The sequence below is a fragment of the Pygocentrus nattereri genome, chromosome 24 (assembly GCF_015220715.1).
Source record: "Pygocentrus nattereri isolate fPygNat1 chromosome 24, fPygNat1.pri, whole genome shotgun sequence".
Taxonomy (NCBI): Eukaryota; Metazoa; Chordata; class Actinopteri; order Characiformes; family Serrasalmidae; genus Pygocentrus; species Pygocentrus nattereri.
In genome coordinates, this window is record NC_051234.1 from 3,454,630 (window position 1) to 3,474,908 (window position 20,279).

At 42.0% G+C, this 20,279-nt stretch overlaps 1 protein-coding gene across 3 annotated transcripts in view; it reads right to left on the reverse strand.

The window, feature by feature from the left end:
- LOC108433870 (thrombospondin type-1 domain-containing protein 7A) overlaps window positions 1–20,279 on the reverse strand; it is a 238,224-nt gene that overhangs the window by 128,836 nt on the left and 89,109 nt on the right. For all 3 annotated transcript variants that reach the window (XM_037534172.1, XM_017708707.2, XM_037534171.1), the window contains exons 3-4: window positions 13,575–13,823; window positions 5,500–5,681 (exon numbers count right to left, since the gene is read on the reverse strand). In XM_037534172.1, the coding sequence (XP_037390069.1) occupies window positions 5,500–5,681; window positions 13,575–13,823 (431 nt within the window). The remainder of the gene's footprint in view (window positions 1–5,499; window positions 5,682–13,574; window positions 13,824–20,279) is intronic.

Genomic DNA, 20,279 nt, shown 5'->3' on the forward strand with positions numbered 1-20,279 from the left:
TATATTTTGCCTTGTTGGGCTACAGGATCCATTTTTATCCATATTTAAATTCCTACGTAGTGCACTATGTAGGGAGCAGGCAGTCGTTTGAGATTCAGCCCCAGCGTGAGAAGAGGGCACCGTTGGATTGGTGCTAAATAAGACTCGCGGTGGTTATTTGGTGATCAAAAAGTACTTAGAAGTGGAAGCGATTGGGAACGACAGCAACTCAGCCACGAAGTGGTCGGCCACGTAAAATGACAGAGCGGGGTCAGCGGATGCTGAGGGGCATGGTTGCCAGGAGAACTGTACTTGTCTGACTGCATTGTGCTGAGTCTAAAGTTTGGTGGAGGTGGGATCATGGTGTGGGGTTGTTTTTCAGGAGTTGGGCTCGGCCCCTTAGTTCCAGTGAAAGGAACGGCCCCTTCCTGTTCCAACATGACTGTGCACCAGTGCACAAAGCAGGTCCATAAAGACACGGATGAGCCAGTTTTGTGTGGAAGAACTTGACTGGCCTGCACAGAGTCCTGACCTCAACCCCATAGAACACCTTTGGGATGAATTAGAGTGGAGACTGTGAGCCAGGCCTTCTCGTCCAACATCAGTGTCTGACCTCACAAATGTGCTTCTGGAAGAACGGTCAGAAATTCCCATAAACACTCCTAACCCTTGTGGAAAGCCTTCCCAGAAGAGCTAAAGCTGTTATAGCTGCAAAGGGTGGGCCGACATCACATTAAACCCTATGGATTAAGAACAGGATCTCACTCAAGTTCATATGCGTGTGAAGCCAGACGAGCGAATACTTTTGGAAATATAGTGTATAAAGCGAAACCTGTTGTATTAAATAGTGCTGTGTTATCATATGTTCATTGCTACACAACAAAAAGTTAAAAAAATAATGAAATGACCGCAGTATACAGCATGTTCAGCGGTCCATGGTTGCTTGGCAACGATAGCGTACTCCAAAGAAACTACATTTCTTGGTGAACTACCTGTTTATTTTGATTACTATTAATAATGAATTATTTTATGAAAATGTTTATTTTATTTTTGCTGGCCACCATATCATAAAAGCAGTAAGCCACTTCAGGCTGTGTGGTCCTGCGGGGGGGGGGAGTGTAAGGACAACCTCTGCTGTGATAAAATCACAGTAACGCACAGCCTCTCATGTCTGACTGCTTTATTACATACATGTTTGAATGAATGTACTGTTGTCCATATAAATCCCACTAATAAACCACAGTCGGTGTAACCGACCCCCAAAAACCGAGAAGGGTCTGGCTGCAGACATGTACTCTCAGCCTGACCTGCACTGGCAGCCTATTGATGAGGTCAGTGCTGCTCCGCCGCGACAGGCCAACAAGAGCTCCACTGAATGTATATTAACATTGCTATATTGATCATAAGGTACTTTAATATGGAAACTTTCAATATAAAACGTACCACGATGATCAGACATGAATGTTGGGTTCATTCACAGAAAAAAATAAAAAGACTACTGAAACCCAAGCCATGCTGGAGACGATTAGAACCGGTCATCAAAGGGCAGTCGTGGGCTGGAGGTTAGGGACCCAGCCTCATGACCGGAAGGTCGCCAGTTTGATCCCCAGAGCCGACAGTCCATGACTGAGGTGTCCTTGAGCAAGACACCTAACCCCCAACTGCTCCCCGGGCGCTGCGGATTGGGCTGCCCACCGCTCTGGGCAAGTGTGCTCACTGCCCCCTAGTGTGTGTGTGTGTGTGTGTGTGTGTGTGTGTGTGTGTGTGTGTGTGTGTGTGTGTGTGTGTGTGTGTGTGTGTGTGTGTGTGTGTGTGCTCAGTAGTGTGTATGTGGTGTTTCACTTCACGGATGGGTTAAATGCGGAGGTGAAATTTCCCTGCTGTGGGACTAAAAACTGATTAAAATAGAACTTATTAAGGATTCTAGCAGGTTGTGACGGCGTACAGTCAACGTAGTACTGATTACTCTTGCTGTCTCAACCTCCGAGAAAGTTGCCAGACAACGTCGTCAGAATTCTGAGGAGTTACATTTCAACGATGCGACAGTGTAAAGAGCACCAAGCAGACGACGCGGTGGGCACCGAAACGGTACGCTGTCACGACGTAACTGTGTTTGCAGGGCTGTTAGGAATAAAACCTGATGGTTTTCCTTTCTAATGGTTGCCATTACAGGCCTTTAGGAAACGATCAATTGTGGAATCAGTCCCAAAACCCCTGATCATACGATCAGAACCCTTTACACTGTGATATCAGCCCATCAGGAAAACACAGAATACCATTAGCGACTACTGAAAACCACCAGCAACCAACAGGCACTTTTATGGGTTCTATGATTTTTTTGAACAGGGAGGTTCATTAAATGTAACTCTTTAGCCGTGTTATGGATAAAAATGGATTAAATGATGACGTCGCTAAGCAGAAGCAGCCAGAAGTTCCCGTGTCATCGGGCTGCTTCTGCCACTGTAGCAGATCTGCAGCCAGACCCTATTGCAAAAACCAGTCCAGGGGAATAAGAGGCCACCTTCAGCTTTAGAGGAGAAAGAGGGAGAAACGGAGTGAGAGAGGGGCAGAGAAGGAAGAGATGAAATGGTGGTTATTTCTGGAGTACAAGGAGGTGAGTATGTGGGGAAACGCTGATGCAGAATGAGGAGTCTGTATGCATGTATCCTGGTGATGGGAGGTCGTTTGTGCTCTCAGTGCCGGATCCTGTAAGAAACACTAGAATAAACTGCTCTAGTGCTGAGAGTTCCTACCGACTTCCACCGTAAAACGTCATGAAACATATCAAAAACGAGAAGTACAGCATTGCTGAAACTCTCAAAAGGTTTTAGTGCACCCGACCTCATGAATATGTATTTTAGGGCGTGGCACTGTTGCCAAAACGTGCAATATTTTGCAATATATATGCAAATTAACAAACGTGACCTGAATAAATTGTTTTTTTTTTTAACTTTTAAAATGGCAGCAGCATTGAAGGTATCAGAGAAGATAGGTTTGCTATTATACACTCATTTGTGTTCATATAATATTTTATCACCTCATTTCAAAAGAGCGTAGAATTGTAATAAGCTCTTGGGATTTTAGACAGAGTGCGATTTTTCCTTACTCACATTTTTCCTAAATGAAGCGAGTGAGAATGATCACTGGCGCGGAGCATTCTAGAAACTACGCTTCATTTTTAAGCTGCACATGCAGTCGCATGCAGACGTTTTTATGCGCCCCAGTCATAATCCACGTTTATGTTGATTTGGAAATAAGTTAAACGCATCCTCTACATTTCTGCACATTTTAATTCAGAATGACTGTTTATTTACTGAATTTAACAAAAAATAAACTCTGCCTGTGCAAAAGTTCTGACACATTTCATATTTAATGTTTGCGTTTTGTCTAATATGCTAAACGTATATAAACTGTGCACTAAAAATAGCAGAAACACGCCACATTTAAGTGTTTTCTCTGTAGAGAATGTGTTAATTTGACTGTAAGCATTTCATCTTCTGCATATGACCACATGCGGTTTCACAGGATAATGTGTTCAAAACAAAAACTGATATTCCTCGAAATGCCAGCCCCTGATTTAACTGCCAGTATGAGAGGGAAATATAAGGAGCCCCTGTGGTGACATCCCGTAGAAATAAAGTCGAGGCCCCAACTTAGTAAGTCGTAGGAACGACATAATTAAGTCATGTCTTCAATTTAGTAAAACATGGGAATGAGATAATTAAGTAGTGCTAATGTCTTCGTAAGGCGTGGGAACGAGACACAAATACACAGCCACAACTTAGTAAGGTGTGGAAACAAGATAGTAATGCATGGCCACAACTTATTAAGGTGTGGGTGCAAGATAAGTAAGTTGTGGCCATGACTTAGTAAGGCATGGGAACAATATACCAATGCATGGCCATGACTTAGTAAGGCATGGGAACAAGATACCAATGCATGGCCATGACTTAGTAAGGCATGGGAACAAGATATCAATGCATGGCCATGACTTAGTAAGGCATGGGAACAAGATATCAATGCATGGCCATGACTGAGTAAGGCATGGGAACAAGATAATTAAGTACTCACTTGTGTTGCCAGCTATTTAGACGTTAATGTCTGTGTGTTGTTCTTTTCAGAGGACAGTAAATCTGAACTGCTATACAAGCTGCACACTGACCACTTTAAGTTATATCAGAGTTTCATTTCTATGGTGTCGTCCCATTAAAAGATAGAATAAAATATTTGCAGAAATGTGAGGGGTGTACTCACTTTTGTGAGATACTGTATATATATATATATATATATATATATATAATCACGGGCAGCACGGTGGCATGGTGGGTAGCGCTGTCGCCTCACAGCAAGGAGGGCCTGGGTTCGATTCCTCGGCCGGGCGGTCCTCTCTGTGTGGAGTTTGCATGTTCTCCCCGTGTCTGCGTGGGTTTCCTCCGGGTTCTCCGGTTTCCTCCCACAGTCCAAAGACATGCAGTCAGGCCAATTGGACATGCTAAATTGCCCCTGGGTGTAAGTGTGTAAGTGTGTGAGTGACTGTCTGTGTCTGTCTGTCTGCCCTGCGATGGACTGGCGACCTGTCCAGGGTGTATCCTGCCTTCCGCCCGAAGACTGCTGGGATAGGCTCCAGCATCCCCCCGCGACCCTGATGGAGAAGCGGCTTAGAAAATGGATGGATGGATGGATATATAATCACTGTTCTCGGAAGAAAACTTTGTATCTCCAAAATGGTAACTTTACAGGAAAAGGAAAAAACCTACTTTCTATTTAACGTAAATCAACAGACCCGGAATGTTTTTTCGCAAGCAACTCACTTTGGGCTGTTGCTTTTGGTCCATTCATCATAAAATTTACCCAGAATGAAAAGCACAACAGGCATTTTCAAATTATGTCAGAAACTGTATGTTTGTGTGTGTATATATATATATATACACTCACACTCACATTGTTTTGAGTACAACCCCAATTCCAATGAAGATGGGATGTTGTGTAAAACATAAATAAAACCAGAATACGATGATTTGCAAATCCTTTTCAACCTTTCAATAAAGTTTATCTGTTTGATCATTAGATCTTGTCTTTGTAGTGTATTCAATTGAATATTAGTTGAAAAGGATTTGCAAATCCCCGTATTCTGTTTTACACAGCGTCCCAACTTCATTGGAATTGGGGTTTTAAGTTAATTAACATAAACAAGTACAGTGTATCTAATTTCTATTTTCATAGGGCCCTTGGCTCAAGGGGGCCCTAGGCAGCTGCCTAGTTTTACCTAATGCAAAGACCACCCCTGGTCTTGGTTTTGCACTGAAGTTAAGAGGCTAATATAGTCACAAGTTCTGAAGAATGGAAACTTATACCCAGTCAGTCAGCACGATGCAGACTACAGTCCTAACGCACGAGTCTCTGAGGAGGTAAGTGATCCCACCGTGGTTTCTGACACTGTATGACACACATGGCCTGGCTGTTTTGGAAAAATGACTGCATTAACAGCCCCCCAGTCAGGTTTTAAGCCTGGTGCTCTACCTGCTTTGTCCTGGTTGTTGCTCAGGTAAGACAGCAGCTCAGCGTTGGCTTGGACACAGTACACCTCCCTCGTCTGGAGGCCACCCCCGCACAAGCCCGTCTGGTTGCCACGGCGCCGGTCCTGTTGGCTTAGCAACGTGTCCACGCGGCACTCGCCCCACTCTGTGGTCCTCCAGGTGTAGCTGAGGAGGTCAAGCCGACAAAAGTATAATTAAAGTTTTGAATTCTACGGCACTCACAGTGAAAGAACATCAGAGGAAAGATGAGTAAAATCGATGCTGCTGCCGTACTTCTAACTCATTAGAAAAAAGAATTCAATTAAAATTCCTTTTACTGGATGGCATGGGTTAGGTGAAGCGGCAGCCCGGTGCTAAGAGTGTGAAGCGATTTCCTTCTCCAATATCCAAAAATAATAAAGATAATAAAGAAAGAAGATGCTCAAGGTTTCACATAGTATATAGGCTACTTAAGGTGCTTTCCACAGAGTTCAATGTCTGTCCCAACACATTTTTAAAAGCAATAAACTGTGACCGTTTTTTGTTGTTTTAATTCTATAAAAAGTAAAAGGATTTCTACTCTAACTTTAAATAAGATTATTAAAATTAGCAGTTTAATCATCACATAAACACATAATATATCCGGATCCACCTTTAACATGGCAATGTAGCCTTTAATGTCGCTGGAAAAATGCCCTACAGCGAGAGAGATGACACACCAATACTTTCCGTCTCAGTAAATGGAAAGCATTCATCTGAGATCAGCTTCCACCTTCCCTGCTAGACGAAGAAAAACAGAATAAACCAGCATTTGTTGTGTTTTAGATGCTGGTATGCTGGTCAACCAGCATGACCGTGCTGGGTGAGCAGCTAAACCAGCACTAGACGAGCATAAACTAGTGCAGACCATGGAAAACCAGCTAAAACCGACTTAAAAGTCCCCAGAGTTGACCATGCCTCAAACGGTCAATGGAAGAATCGCTGCATTCGTTGTACTTTAATACTGCATCTCAGGGCTGATTCATCGAGAGTGTGCAGAACTGATGAAGACATGCCAGTCAGTGTTCCAGATACAGCGTCTCTGATGAAAAAGTAGAAAGTCACAACCTCATATAACTTTAATTATACTTATTCTGAGCAGGTCTCGGCTCCTAATGATTTTCCCTCTGATATGCAGGTCTCATTATTAGTTATAATAGCCGCTGGCTATTATTATTTCTTGGCTGCGGTTCAATAATAGAGGAGAGCGCTGGTGTCCTTTTCCTGTTCCTTTGCATGCATAATTTCACAACAACGCATTAGCCGGCCTGACTCATTCTCCCCTTTAGAAAAAAGCTCTAAATGGCAGCTTTTAAAGGAATACTTCATCCATAAGTGCTAAAAGTGGCGTTAAAAAGGAGCCATTTAGCACTGCGCAAATGCCACGGTGCTAACTGTTCCTGCTAGCTTTCACTGAGGCCTGGCCACACAAGGGCTTTCTGGGTGCAGCAGTGTGAAAAAGATTAAAAATCACTCCAGGGCATTTTGCCACACATCTTTAACCTTTCATCCATCAACACCAGAGGTGGACGAAGTACACAAATCATGTACTTGAGTTAAAGTAGAGACCCCCCAGGCAAAATATCACTCCAGTAAAAGTAGAAGTTCCTCCCTTTAGACCTCCACTTGAGTAAAAGTACTAAAGTATTTACCTTCAAATGTACTTAAGTATAAAGTAAAAGTACTAAAAGAGTAATTCTGGCTCTGATGTCCTGTTATCATTTTTATAACCAGACTGGCTTCATGAACTCATTTCAGGTGAAAGTCCTCCAGCGTCTCTCTTGGTAAACCAGTCTTTTAATAGAACGTCATTAATTAGTGACGCTGACGTCTATTAAAATGATCAGAAGCACAAAACACTGAAGGTAAACAGTTTCCATCAGGGAGAACCGAGTGGCTCTGAAATCACTTTTTACACACAAGCAAAGTTTCAGCTTCAGATTTATTTACAACTTAGTTCCAAGTTTAAGTTGAATAAAAACTGGCTTTAAACTCAGGATCACAGATGAGCTCCTTTACTATGTTGATCTGTAGGCGTCTGTTCATAAACACAAACCAGCCCAAACTCATTTACTATAAAATGAAATGGTGTTTGTAGAAATTCAGAAAAAAGCCGCGTCAGTCTCGACTGCATATGTGGACATATTTCTATATTGAGCTCTATTTACACAAAGTTAGGTTAGTTCATCGTTTAGGTAGATGTATGTGCTCCACAAAAACCAAAAGGAACGACAGATTTCTCAAAATGTAGGAGGAAAAAGTCGGATATTAGACTCTGAAATGTAGTGGAGTGAAAGGAAAAAGTCGCCCAAAATGGAAAAACTTAAGTACAGATACATGAAAAAACTACTTAAGTACAGAAACTAATTACATTTACTTTCTGTAAACTTACTGCTCAACACGACATAAAAAAAGCTTAAGAATGCTACCTGAACATTAATGTTTGTAATTGTTGAACGCCCAAACATCGAGCATCTTCATTAGACATTCCTTTTAAGGAATGGGAGCTACAGTGTTGGGAAATCTCAGCTAATTAAGACTTCCCTGTTGTTAAAGACATCTCTTTAGCAACTACAGCCCAAGAGGAAAGCCAAACGGCTGAGACAAGCTGTTTCAAAGAACACCCTCATGTGATTCTGTATAGAACTGTACAGTACGGAGTTCAAAAATCCAGCTTTCCTCTTATCCTTAATGTATTCAAATACGTTTGGCGTCTGACGTTTTGATGCTACAAGGCTTACGCAGCTGCAACTGGAAGCCCCAGTTGCCTAGTTTGCAATGTGCCACATTTGGCTCTGCACTGAAGCCTGAATCCATCGTGTCCCAGCAACTTCAAGGCTTTTCACGGCCGGTTTCTATTGACACATTTCGCTAATTACATCCCGAGCTTGATCAGAAGAGATCCGAGTTTCCTTGCCTGCACGCTCGCTGTTTCCATTTGTAACCTACATTCTGTTCTTCCCTCTATCAGCGTCTGCCCTTGTTTACCTCACATCTCTCAAGTCGTGCTTTTTTTTCACGCTGTTTAGTCATGCCCCTCGTCTGCATCCTCGGGTGGTGCAAAATATTCTGGGCCTCATGAAACGAGGTAATACTGGGCCCCACCACCCCACGCTGTGCCAACATGGATGCAACAGCAGTATAAAACTTAGTGCTAAGTTACTTAGTTGATGGCCATAGTACTTCATCAGTGGCTAGAAGATTAACTAACAAGCCTGCTAATCCCTCAACATCTGGACACTCAATAGCCTAAACCGCAAATCTGATGGCACTTGTGTTCCTTTATTACAGGCAAGTGTGAATTCTTATCGTTGAAAATGATTTAATCTTTCAGAAGAATCCCACAGAACCCCTACAGTGACGCCAACTGACACGCCGATCAACACAATGCCAATCAACACATCACCCCCTTCAGCGGGAAGTAGGGCTGTTTCATTGGTAGGGCTATAGAGACTGTTGAGGAGACAGTATTGGGTCAACGGCAGGGCTATGGGGATTAACGCGGAGCTGGATCCGTTGGGCCTGGCACTGATTTAGTATGAATGGCTTGCCTGCAGTGGTCAACTGTCGGCTAAAACGGGAGTAAACACTGCAGACTAAGCTAACCGGTTCATTTCTTTCATGGAGCACACCCACTTTTCTTCATGGAAAACAGGGTGACAGACTGACGCCCTTTCTTTTCTCTCTCCTGTCTTTCTTTTCTCTCTCCTGTCTTTCTTTCCAGAATCAGAGGCTCTCTGGATGCCAAAACATGAAATATTCTATTATATTATTGAAAAGAAAAAAGTTGTGATATTTTTCAGGGCCTGTGTCTGTCACAGCATCCTAACGCCTGAGCCTGGTCTGTCGGAGTGAACCGGTCCTAATCCTCCCAGCAGAATGCGGCCGGCGGCGGCGGCAGCATCAAGCCCCGCAAACGCTGGCAAGGACACCGCGGTGCCAGCGTATATGGATGATCATCAAAGAAGAGCTTTAGCAGTGTACACTGTTTATTTAAGGTGGAAAAGGATGATCTGTGCTCTTTTATTCTTCTATAATACTGGGGTTGTCTGGAATCCAACATCGAGGCTTTGGCGTCCAAGAATCCCCCCCCCAAAAAATCAACATCTGGTTTCTTCCACCATTGTGCAGCAATTGAGCCTCTCAGCTCACCAATCAGCTCTCAGCAGCAGTAATACTAGCAGAGCCGGTTTATGAGGAGCCTGGCCGCTTCCTATTCCTCCCGTTATATCAAAAGCAGGATGGCTGAACAGCAGAGGGCGCCTGTGAGCGAGTCCTCAATGAATGAAGTGAATGCAGCTCGACGGCTAAAAACAAGAAGTTTTCTAATCACTCGTCCAGAACTTTCCTTTTATTTTAGACAGTAGAAGGATGGATTTCACTAAAAAAGCAAAGAAATCGAACCGATATATGTTTTCCTTCTTTTTTTTTCTTTTTTTTTTACAGCAAACGGGTTTTGGGCAGCAAGAGGCGAGCTTTACTGCTACTGAGTGATGACGGACTGGCCAGCGGAGCAGCTCATTGGCTGTTCGTGGTCACTTTTAAAAGTTCATAAGTAAGTGATACTTTTTTAATTCCACCTCCACATTTAACCCATCAGTGCAGTGAAACACCACATACACACTAGTGAATGCACACACACCAGGGGGCAGTGAGCACACTTGCCAAGAGCGATGGGCAGCCCTATCCACAGCGCACGGGGAGCAGTTGGGGGTTAGGTGTCTTGCTCAAGGACACCTCAGTCATGGGCTGTCGGCCCTGGGGAATGAACCGGGCGACCTTCCGGTCGCAGGGCCAGTTCCCTAACCCCCAGCCCACGACTGCCCCAAACTCCTATAACTCCAGTTTAAAAGGTCTTAAAATATAACAGCAGTGTTAAAATGGTTTACGCTGTCCTGCTTTCAGGAAATGAATGAATTATTTTACATTAAAATGTTTCAGCTTTTATAAAGTATGATTTTGCTTAAATGCTCCATATCAAGCCATTCATTCACTCGGGAGCGCCCTCTAGCGTTTGAGAAACCCAGGAAACACTGCAGAGCGGGAATTCTCCTCTCTACAGGTTCTCTGATGCTAGCACTCTACTGTCCAAAAGCCATTTGCTGTCAAAAAAAGGAGATATATAGGTAAGCTTGTTTTTTAGTGAAATACATACTTTCCAAAATGAAAGTTCTGGGCGATTATAAACTATTTGAACTCTGTTTTAGCTATTTAGCTCTTTTCACTCCCATTCATCGATGACTTTTGTGTTTCCCAGTCATGTTTTTGATATAAAGGGGAACTATATAAACAGGGGCAGTCGTGGGCTGGAGGTTAGGGAACCAGCCCTGTGACCAGAAGGTTGTCGGTTCGATCCCCTCGGCTGACAGTCCATGACTATTCATTTCAAGTGGCATACTTCTGTCCATCTCTTATAGACAGCAGTGTATAAGCAAGTCTATCTGAAGTTACTTAACAGCTCAGTGTGGTTTGACTCAAGCATGTGATGATTCAGGCCTGCAGTTCTGTTTCTTGTTAGCTACATAAGCAAGCGTCAGACACCAGCCCGTCCACATTTGGGCTAAGGGAAAGATTGTGGAGGTCTTTTCTCAGGACAAAAAACACTTTTAGAGACATGTCGTGCCAGCGATTCATCACCAAGAGCCATCTGTGAGATTAGAGCCGGTTTGTGGCCCCCGCTAAGGTCACACCATTTGTTTAGCGCTCTTCTCTCGGCCCAGGCCCGGGCTCCAAGCCCAAGGCTTTCAGCTTCTCCCTGCCTCCATATGCTCTCTCTACCACTCTCCTCTGCGCTCACTGCAGACCAGCTGGGCCGGGGTTAACCAGCTCCCGCCGCGGGTGAGATGCCCATTCAGGCTTCATTACTAGCACGAGTGTGTGGCCATTTCGCAGCACATAGCGTGAAAGCGCAGAACTCAAGACTCCAGACGGACCCACTACAGTAGGCTGACGACTGTAACTGTCAGGATCTACTGCTGTACCTTGTTTTTTTCTTTTAGGGGCATCTCCATGGAAACAAATGGTCATAGCAGGGGCCTGCATAAGCACAGAGAGTTCGAAATAAAGGAAAATATATTTATTCATACTCAAGCTTCACCTGTGGAGGCTTCCCGCTAAGCAAGAGTTTGTGTGTGTCGAATATAAAGAATGTTGAACGTTGTAATAAATAGCTTCTGCCTTTGAAGTCTGAAGGCTGAACTGAACCATTCTTCCTTCCGGAGCCTGGATTTGGTTGTTAAGCGTTATTTGTTATTAAGGCTCAGGATTGGGCTGTAATAGTAATAAGTAAATGTAAGTAAATTCTGCTCCTTTTATACATTAAAGAGCTTCACAGTGAAAGAGCAAATAAATACAGCTGTATGAAAACAGCAGGAAATAGCCAGGGATGCACCGATATGACTGTGGGCCGATGCTGATATTTGATATCTGATATTTCTTCCTTCTATCAAGGCCGATACATAAACACTTCTAAAATGTAGAAATTGCATTTAAATCTGAATGGTCAGCTCTTTTTTTTAAAGCAAATATATGCCCATATTTAATTCTGATTTCATCGTGCATCACTAAAAATAATGAAAGAAGAACAAAAGCCCTGAACATGAAAGGAAATAAAAATGTCATTCGAATTATTCTGTCTAAAACAAGGAATTTAAATCCTCAAATCGATAAAATATTGTTGCTGTCTAAAGAAAACAAAGTATTTTTTTGTCAATTTTAATTTTTTTCATTTTATTTTTTTATCATTTCAACACACCAAAAAAATACCAATAGGAATGCTCTAAAATCAATTGGACTAAAATCTCTTTACATTGACTTACATTGAAAGGTACGTGTGTTTTTGCCTTTTCCTGTAAAGTTACTATTTTGGAGATACTTATGTTTCTTTGGACAGCAACGATATACAAAACAGATATATACAAAATATTTAAAGTCCCCCCAAAAGTGACATTTAAGCCATTAAAAAAAATGGATAATGCTAAATATTTTAGATATTTTCATGCTAGACAAGCTAATAACATGGCATAGGTGCCAGTTTACACCTTAAGTGTCAGATTTACAAAATAGGTACAACAGCCCTTTAAAGCCTACATATAATATATAATCTATTTTTTTTGTATAATGTTATGTGTAACGTTGGGGCAGCCGTGGGCTGGAGGTTAGGGAACCGGCCTTGTGATCAGAACGTCGCTGGTTTGATCACCAGAGCCAACAGTGCATGACTGAGGTGTCCTTGAGCAAGACACCTAACCCCCAACTGCTCCCAGGGCACTGTAGATAGGGCTGCCCACCGCTCTGGGCAAGTGTGCTCACTGCCCCCTAGTGTGTGTGTGCTCAGTAGTGTGTATGTGGTGTTTCACTTCACGGATGAGTTATATGCAGAGGTGAAATTTCCCCATTGTGGGATTAATAAGGGGCAATTAATAATGAAGCATCATATCTGATTTAAGACAGTAAATACTGTAAAGAGGGTAAAGTTCAGCAACCTCACTTTCTTCTCATATCTCTCTGTTTGGAGCCTCTGAAAAACCTCCGTTTGGAGGGTCATGTAGCCCCAACACTTCGCCCCTCTATCTCAATAAAATATATCAGGGGTAGAGGCATGGGGCAAAATGGGATTGGGCAGAATATAAGTCATTATTTCCACAGTCACAGTTTGAAACTGGAATGGTTGACTTAAAACAGGTTTCATCAAAAATCATGTGGGCCAAACACATGGTTATATATTCGCTGGTCATATGTTAATTACAAAGCTAAACTGACCGCCCCCACCAGCGCCAAGTGTTGGTGTACTTTTGCTAATTAGAAGCTTTCTTAGTAAATCTGCCCCTTGACCTCACACATGTTGCAAAGATCGATGAATATAGCTGATTAGGCAAATTGGAAACATCTCATGTCTTCCCACTAAAGAACAGGGAACAGAGGTCAGCAACCCAAATGTTAAGAAGAGCCTGACCTAGATAAAAAATCATTTTAAATTACTGATTGAGGAGTCTTGTTGCATATCTTATGGAGGAAGTTCCAAACTGCATGTAAACTTACGTGGCACAGGGTGGGACGCTGTCTCCTAAAGGCTCGCAGGGCTGGCTGTCCTCCAGCTGGGGGCACTCTGCTCCTCCGCCCACAGGAAGCTGCTGGACCTGTCTGGTGCGGATCCGGGTGCCCATCGGAACGCTGGGGTCTGCACATGTTTTCGAGCATGGACCCCACTGTCCCCACTCGTTGATCGCGCAGTCCTTGCGCATCAGGCAGGACTGGTGCATGTCCGGGAGGCTCCAGTGGGGGCACTGGCTGAAAAACAGTATGAGTGTGAACAGCAGGTTATCACTGTCTTATCAAAACCTGGTCTTCATTCGGCTCATGAGGCGGTTTGACTTGAAAAACGTCATGCCATGAAAAAAAGACTAAATTGGCCAGTTATTTTAGACAACTGTTTGCCAAATTCCACCTCCTCCACATGATGGATGGATGGATGGATGGATGGATGGATAGGTAACTCATCTATTACAGCAGTGCACAAGTATTGCTGTACACTATTCTACAGATGCATAAATGGAATGAGAAGTAAGATATATAATAAAATATACTAAAATAACCATAAAACCATAAAAATGTGCATATTGCATAAATATTATGTGCTAGCGTGAAAAAATACGGAAGACTGTGATGTTATTCTGGCTAAGAAGAGGTAAAGTACTATTAGTACTATACTCATATTTTCATTGTAAGCTCAAACTGAAAAACTATTTTTTGTCATCTTTTATGCGCATCTTTAAAAAGGATGCCAATAATTCAGAAGGCCAGAAAATACATCATTTTCATAACAACAACTCTTCAACGTCTAATACCACACTATTACACTATTACATGCAGCCTCATGCCAGAAATGTGCACACTGACATAAGTAGCTAATCAGCCTTGTTTGAAAAAACTGCCAATAATCATTACGGAGGCTTTTAAAGACCTTCTAATGACTGGTAAATTGATGTTTGATGTTGAAACGTCAAAAAAAAAAAAAAAAGGTTTTTTTCTTTGTTTCCTAAGGCAAAGCTGCCGACAGGCTATTAGAGTTAATTACAGGCTGTGTCTCCTCCATTAGAGCTTCATTTAGCAACACTCCCATTAGCCAAAGCTACACTGCTGCCTTTCTTTTGTTTCCCGCTTGTTTTCTGGCAAATTCCGCCTGCAGCACTGGCATTGGCTGGTTGTAGAGGCAAGAAACAAGGCAGTGTTAGCCAATCACAGTCCCGGAGGCATGATGCTATTAACCAATCACAGTGCAGGAGGCATGGTACTATTAACCAATCACAGTGCAGGAGCCATGGTACTATTAACCAATCACAGTGCAGGAGGCATGATGCTATTAACCAATCACAGTGCAGGAGGCATGATGCTATTAACCAATCACAGTGCAGGAGGCATGGTACTATTAACCAATCACAGTGCAGGAGGCATGATGCTATTAACCAATCACAGTGCAGGAGGCATGGTACTATTAACCAATCACAGTGCAGGAGCCATGGTACTATTAACCAATCACAGTGCAGGAGGCATGATGCTATTAACCAATCACAGTGCAGGAGACATGATGCTATTAACCAATCACAGTGCAGGAGGCATGATTCTATTAACCAATCACAGTGCAGGAGGCATGATGCTATTAACCAATCACAGTGCAGGAGACATGATGCTATTAACCAATCACAGTGCAGGAGACATGATACTATTAACCAATCACAGTGCAGGAGGCATGATGCTATTAACCAATCACAGTGCAGGAGGCATGATGCTATTAACCAATCACAGTGCAGGAGGCATGATACTATTAACCAATCACAGTGCAGGAGGCATGATGCTATTAACCAATCACAGTGCAGGAGGCATGATGCAATTAACCAATCACAGTGCAGGAGGCATGATGCTATTAACCAATCACAGTGCAGGAGGCATGATGCTATTAACCAATCACAGTGCAGGAGGCATGATGCTATTAACCAATCACAGTGCAGGAGGCATGATGCTATTAACCAATCACAGTGCAGGAGGCATGATGCTATTAACCAATCACAGTGCAGGAGGCATGATACTATTAACCAATCACAGTGCAGGAGGCATGATGCTATTAACCAATCACAGTGCAGGAGGCATGATGCTATTAACCAATCACAGTGCAGGAGGCATGATACTATTAACCAATCACAGTGCAGGAGGCATGATGCTATTAACCAATCACAGTGCAGGAGGCATGATAAATGTTTATAGCTCTTTCAAATTCTGATGTCTTTAAAGCCAAATTTATCATTTTTTAAGCAAAGGACAAATAATGACAGGATCATTTGCTACTTATTTGCTGAATTTAATTTATTTATCACCTAAAGCTCAAACTTATCAGACGTGTGGATGTTCATGTGCCTCAAATGAAACGTTCAGAAAAACATACATTTTTGAGGAAAGCATGTCTTCCAAGATTGGAACTGCACAGATTTTTCAACAGTTCTGAATAATTTAGTCTTCGGATTCAGTCATTCAGAGTGGGGTGATGTGAAGTGGTTCATTGTAGAGAAACATACAGACTCAGATTTCTTTATAGCTGTGAAATTGTCAAAGCAGAAACTGACAAATAAACGAGTTGATATCACAGTGTAAAAGATGGTTGAACAGGTGACCAGGGGCTGATTCTAAACGCATTTGTTGGTTCCCTACAGGGATCTAAAGGTGTTCTACCGCAAACGAAGTAGTAGTTTCTGTTGAAAACCTAATGATCCTGTTTCAGCGGGGATCCCTAACTACCAGCCAATCAAACAGCAGCTACAATACTACCAGCCAGTCATTTCACAGAAGCTACGATACCATCTGCCAGTCACAGCACAGGACAGGTCTCGGCAAACCAAATGTTAAGAAGAGCCATTTTGTCCTTTCAACAAAAAATCAAACCACCTTACAATCCACAACATTTTATGTCCATTTTACCCTTTTGGCTGTCAATGTGTCTCAGTATGAGCTGATGTTCTAGTATAGGCTAAAAATATCATATAAACGAAAGCGCCGACTCGCTTTGCTCTGCTTTAAGCTTCAGCTCAGCTACAGCTGCTTTTCTCGCATCTCCAGCAGGAAACTTTTCCTCAGAAGTAGAGCAGTCTCTTTTAAAATGTCTCTTAACGTTTGACTTTTTACAAGGATGAAGTCGCTTCTCATTCGCCAGCTTCTTGTTCGAATGTTCCCTTTCCAACTTAAATCTCCACGAGAAGCTGGCGAGCGAGAAGCTCACTTCAACTTTGTGACTTTTTAGTGTTTGACCATTTTTACTGTTCTTGTTCCAGATTAAACGTATCCAGAAACCAGCTAGAGTGATTATACACACTAATCAGTCCAATCGTCTCCAAATTATCAATGTTCGTCTTAAATCTCTCTCTTTGCCGTTTCGTTAGCTACTAGCTGGGCGAGACTGTTGTCCGTGTTGCTATGGTGACCAGAAGTCTGCGCTGATCTTCAGGGTTAAAGAGTGAATCAGCAGTTCTACATTAACTCCAGCGTTTAAGACCATTTACTGTTAAACTGAGTTGAAGGATCAGCAGAGCTTTATTTTACTGTAAAGGAGGATTATTTTATTATTACCTGCTGATCTGATTCAGCTGTGGAGCCACAACAGGGCAGCAGAAGAGCGGCATGCTGCCGACCCCTGGCATAGGAGATGGGATGCTACTAATTGCCGCACAGGAGAGATACCACTAACCTATCATAGCAGGTGCCACCAGCCAATCACAGCGAGGTATTCGCTTCCATAAAGAAGCCACAATTATGTGACAGTGTGAAGCATGGCCACAGACGTAAGAGAGCTAAATGACCCTGTTGATCTGATTTCACACAAACGAGTGTTAATAAAGGCCTTTTTTCGAGGGCTTAATGCAGCTCCGGTACACATCGCTGTTTTCCAGAAGCCATGCTATTTTCCTGGCTGCTGACAGAATGAGGACAAATGCAGTCATTTTCATTCAAATGAGAGTGATTGTGCTGTTAAACATCAGCACACCCAAGTTGTGGGGATCCAGATTTGCTCCATGCAGCCCGAGCTGGGTGGAAAAGCTTTCAATTACATAATAAAATGTAGGAGGGGATGAAACCTGAAATCCTGAAGCGAAAAACATTGTCATGTGGATCCACTAAGAGCCTTTACATGTCTTACTATTATGCGCAATGATTCAAACTGGTTAAAAGACCAAAAACATGCTGCAAATGACAAGAAGACTAGATGTTTGGCTGTTGGAGGCCTTTTAAGATATCCATCTAAAAAAAGTAAAACAGCCGAATCGATACCAAGACTTGAAAATAAAATCTTTCAGGGCAGATACCGTCACGCACATCAAACGAAATGGAAGGAGAACGTTTCGGAGGACTATTGGCAAGAGTCACAGAGCAATTGCTTCAGAGAAAAGTTTGTTCCACTTTTCAGAAGTGGCAAAACAAGTATGAATATTTCAGAGGCAGAAATAAACAAGTCAAAGATTAATATTTATGCTTCTGGGAGCATGTGAGCTGTTTTGGTGGTTCTTTTGAAATATCATAGCCCTACCACTGCAGAAGTTGGCATCAGCAAAGAATTAATGAATGGATTTTGTACATAGCTGATGAGGTCTATGGTATGAAGCACTCATGTAAGCTAAAGATGGCTTTGTTCCTTAACGATCTGTCTTTTGTGACTTGGTTAATTTTCTACATTTTTTCCAAACTCCTTTTCTCTTAAACCCAGAGGTCGGCAAACCAAATGTTAAGAAGAGTCATTTTGTCTTTCGATGAAAATCATTCCACTTTGGGAGCCACAACATTTTATGCCCACTTCACCATCTTGACTGCAAACATGTCTCAGGATGTGCTGATGTGCTAGTATAGCCTAAAAATATAATATTACATTAATATTAATATAATATGAACAAAAATACAGGCTTTGCTCTTCTTTAAGGTCTTTAAGGTCTTTAAGGACTTTAGCTCAGCTATAGCTGCTTTTCTCACATCTCCAGAAGGAAACTTTTCCTCAAAGTGGAACAGTTTCTCGTAAAATGTCTTTCGATGTTTGACTTTTTCCCGTTTCTCGTTGCAGTTCAAACGTATCAGAAAACCAGCTGGAGTGATTATAAATGCAATTAGCTACTAGCTAGGCCAGATTGTTGTCTGTGTTGCTATAGTGACCAGCCGTCTGCGCACCAACCTTCAGGGTTAAAGGTTGGTGAATTACAGTTATATGCTACATGAACTCCAGCTTTTAAGACTGTTTTACGGCTCCCATCATGTTGAACGTTGTAAGCGTGTGTTATAGCGCAAATGGACATGGAAAGAACAAACTTAAGCTTTCCTATTGGGAATGTGATCAGATATAGGCTTTACATAACTATTATTTTTTTATTTAATGGATTAATAACACAATTACCCACTTGTCTTTAGAATGGCCTCAATCTCTCTAGTCTATGAGGCATTTACAATGACACATTTGATTATCAGAGTGCATGTAAATATGGCTATTGTATGATATGTTGTCATCTGCAAAAAAACTTGGGAAAGTATGTGAAATGCTAATAAAAAAAGAATGCGGATATAAATAAATTCTCTTTCGCCTGTATTAAATTGAAATAGAAAACAGTACAAAAATCTAATATTTGTATAACATTTTTTTCTACCTTATTAACTTCATAATTGTAAATTTGATGCCTGCAGGACACAAATTGGCCCAGTTTTTAAAGCCAATTTTTGCCATTCTTCTGTTATACAATCCTTCAGCTGTCCTTTGTTGTCATATTTTGGGGCTTAATAAGACACACGTTTGTGTTACTCCAAAATGTGTTCAGTGCTAAAGGTGCTTTCACAGATGTGCAGGTTATCCGTTAATACACATACTATGACAGACCTTGGCTTTTGTACTTTATGCTGGTAACAATCCAGAGAACATGATGCCCATTTTTTGGGCATCATGGGCACAAACAGCCTGAAAGGTTGACTCGTCAGACCACAATACATGTTTACACTAAACATGAGTCCTTTTCAGATGAACTTGAGCCCAGAGAAGTTGGCAGTGTTTCTGGACATTGTTGATATATGGCTTCTATTTTATATTTTATAATATTGAGAAACATTTGACAAGAAACTATTCTACTTTTGAGGTAAAGTAACGGGAGATGCAAGAAAAGCAGCTATTGCTGAGCTAAAGCTTAAAGCAGGTAAAAGCAAAGTAGGCCTGCGTTTTCGTTTTATATTATATTTTTAGCCTATACGTGGACATTAGCATACATATTTACAGACAAGATGGTAAAATGCACATAAAATGTTGTGGCTCCCAAGGTGGTTTGATATTTGCTGAAATGACAAAAAGACTTTTCTTACCATTTAGGTTGCCGACCCCTGAGCTAGGACTTTTTCCTTGATGCTCCTTCTGTATCCAAGCATGATTGCATCACCTATTTCAGTCTTAAATTGTTCCTATTTTCAACTTTCTTGGAATGTTGCAGGCATCACTTTCAGAATGAGCATATATTTACAAAAAAAAAAAAAGTTGAGAAGTTAAAACATCAGCTGCCTTTGTCTTTGTATGTTTTTCATTCAAATACAGGTAGATTTACAAATCACTGCTTTCTGTTTTTATTTGGATTTTAGTTACTTTGGAATCGGATGTGCAGAACAACTTGTGCAGTGTGCACTTTGCACTATGCTAAACTGGTAACTTCTAGTGCTTGTTAGCTACATTAGACTCCAGGCTCCAGT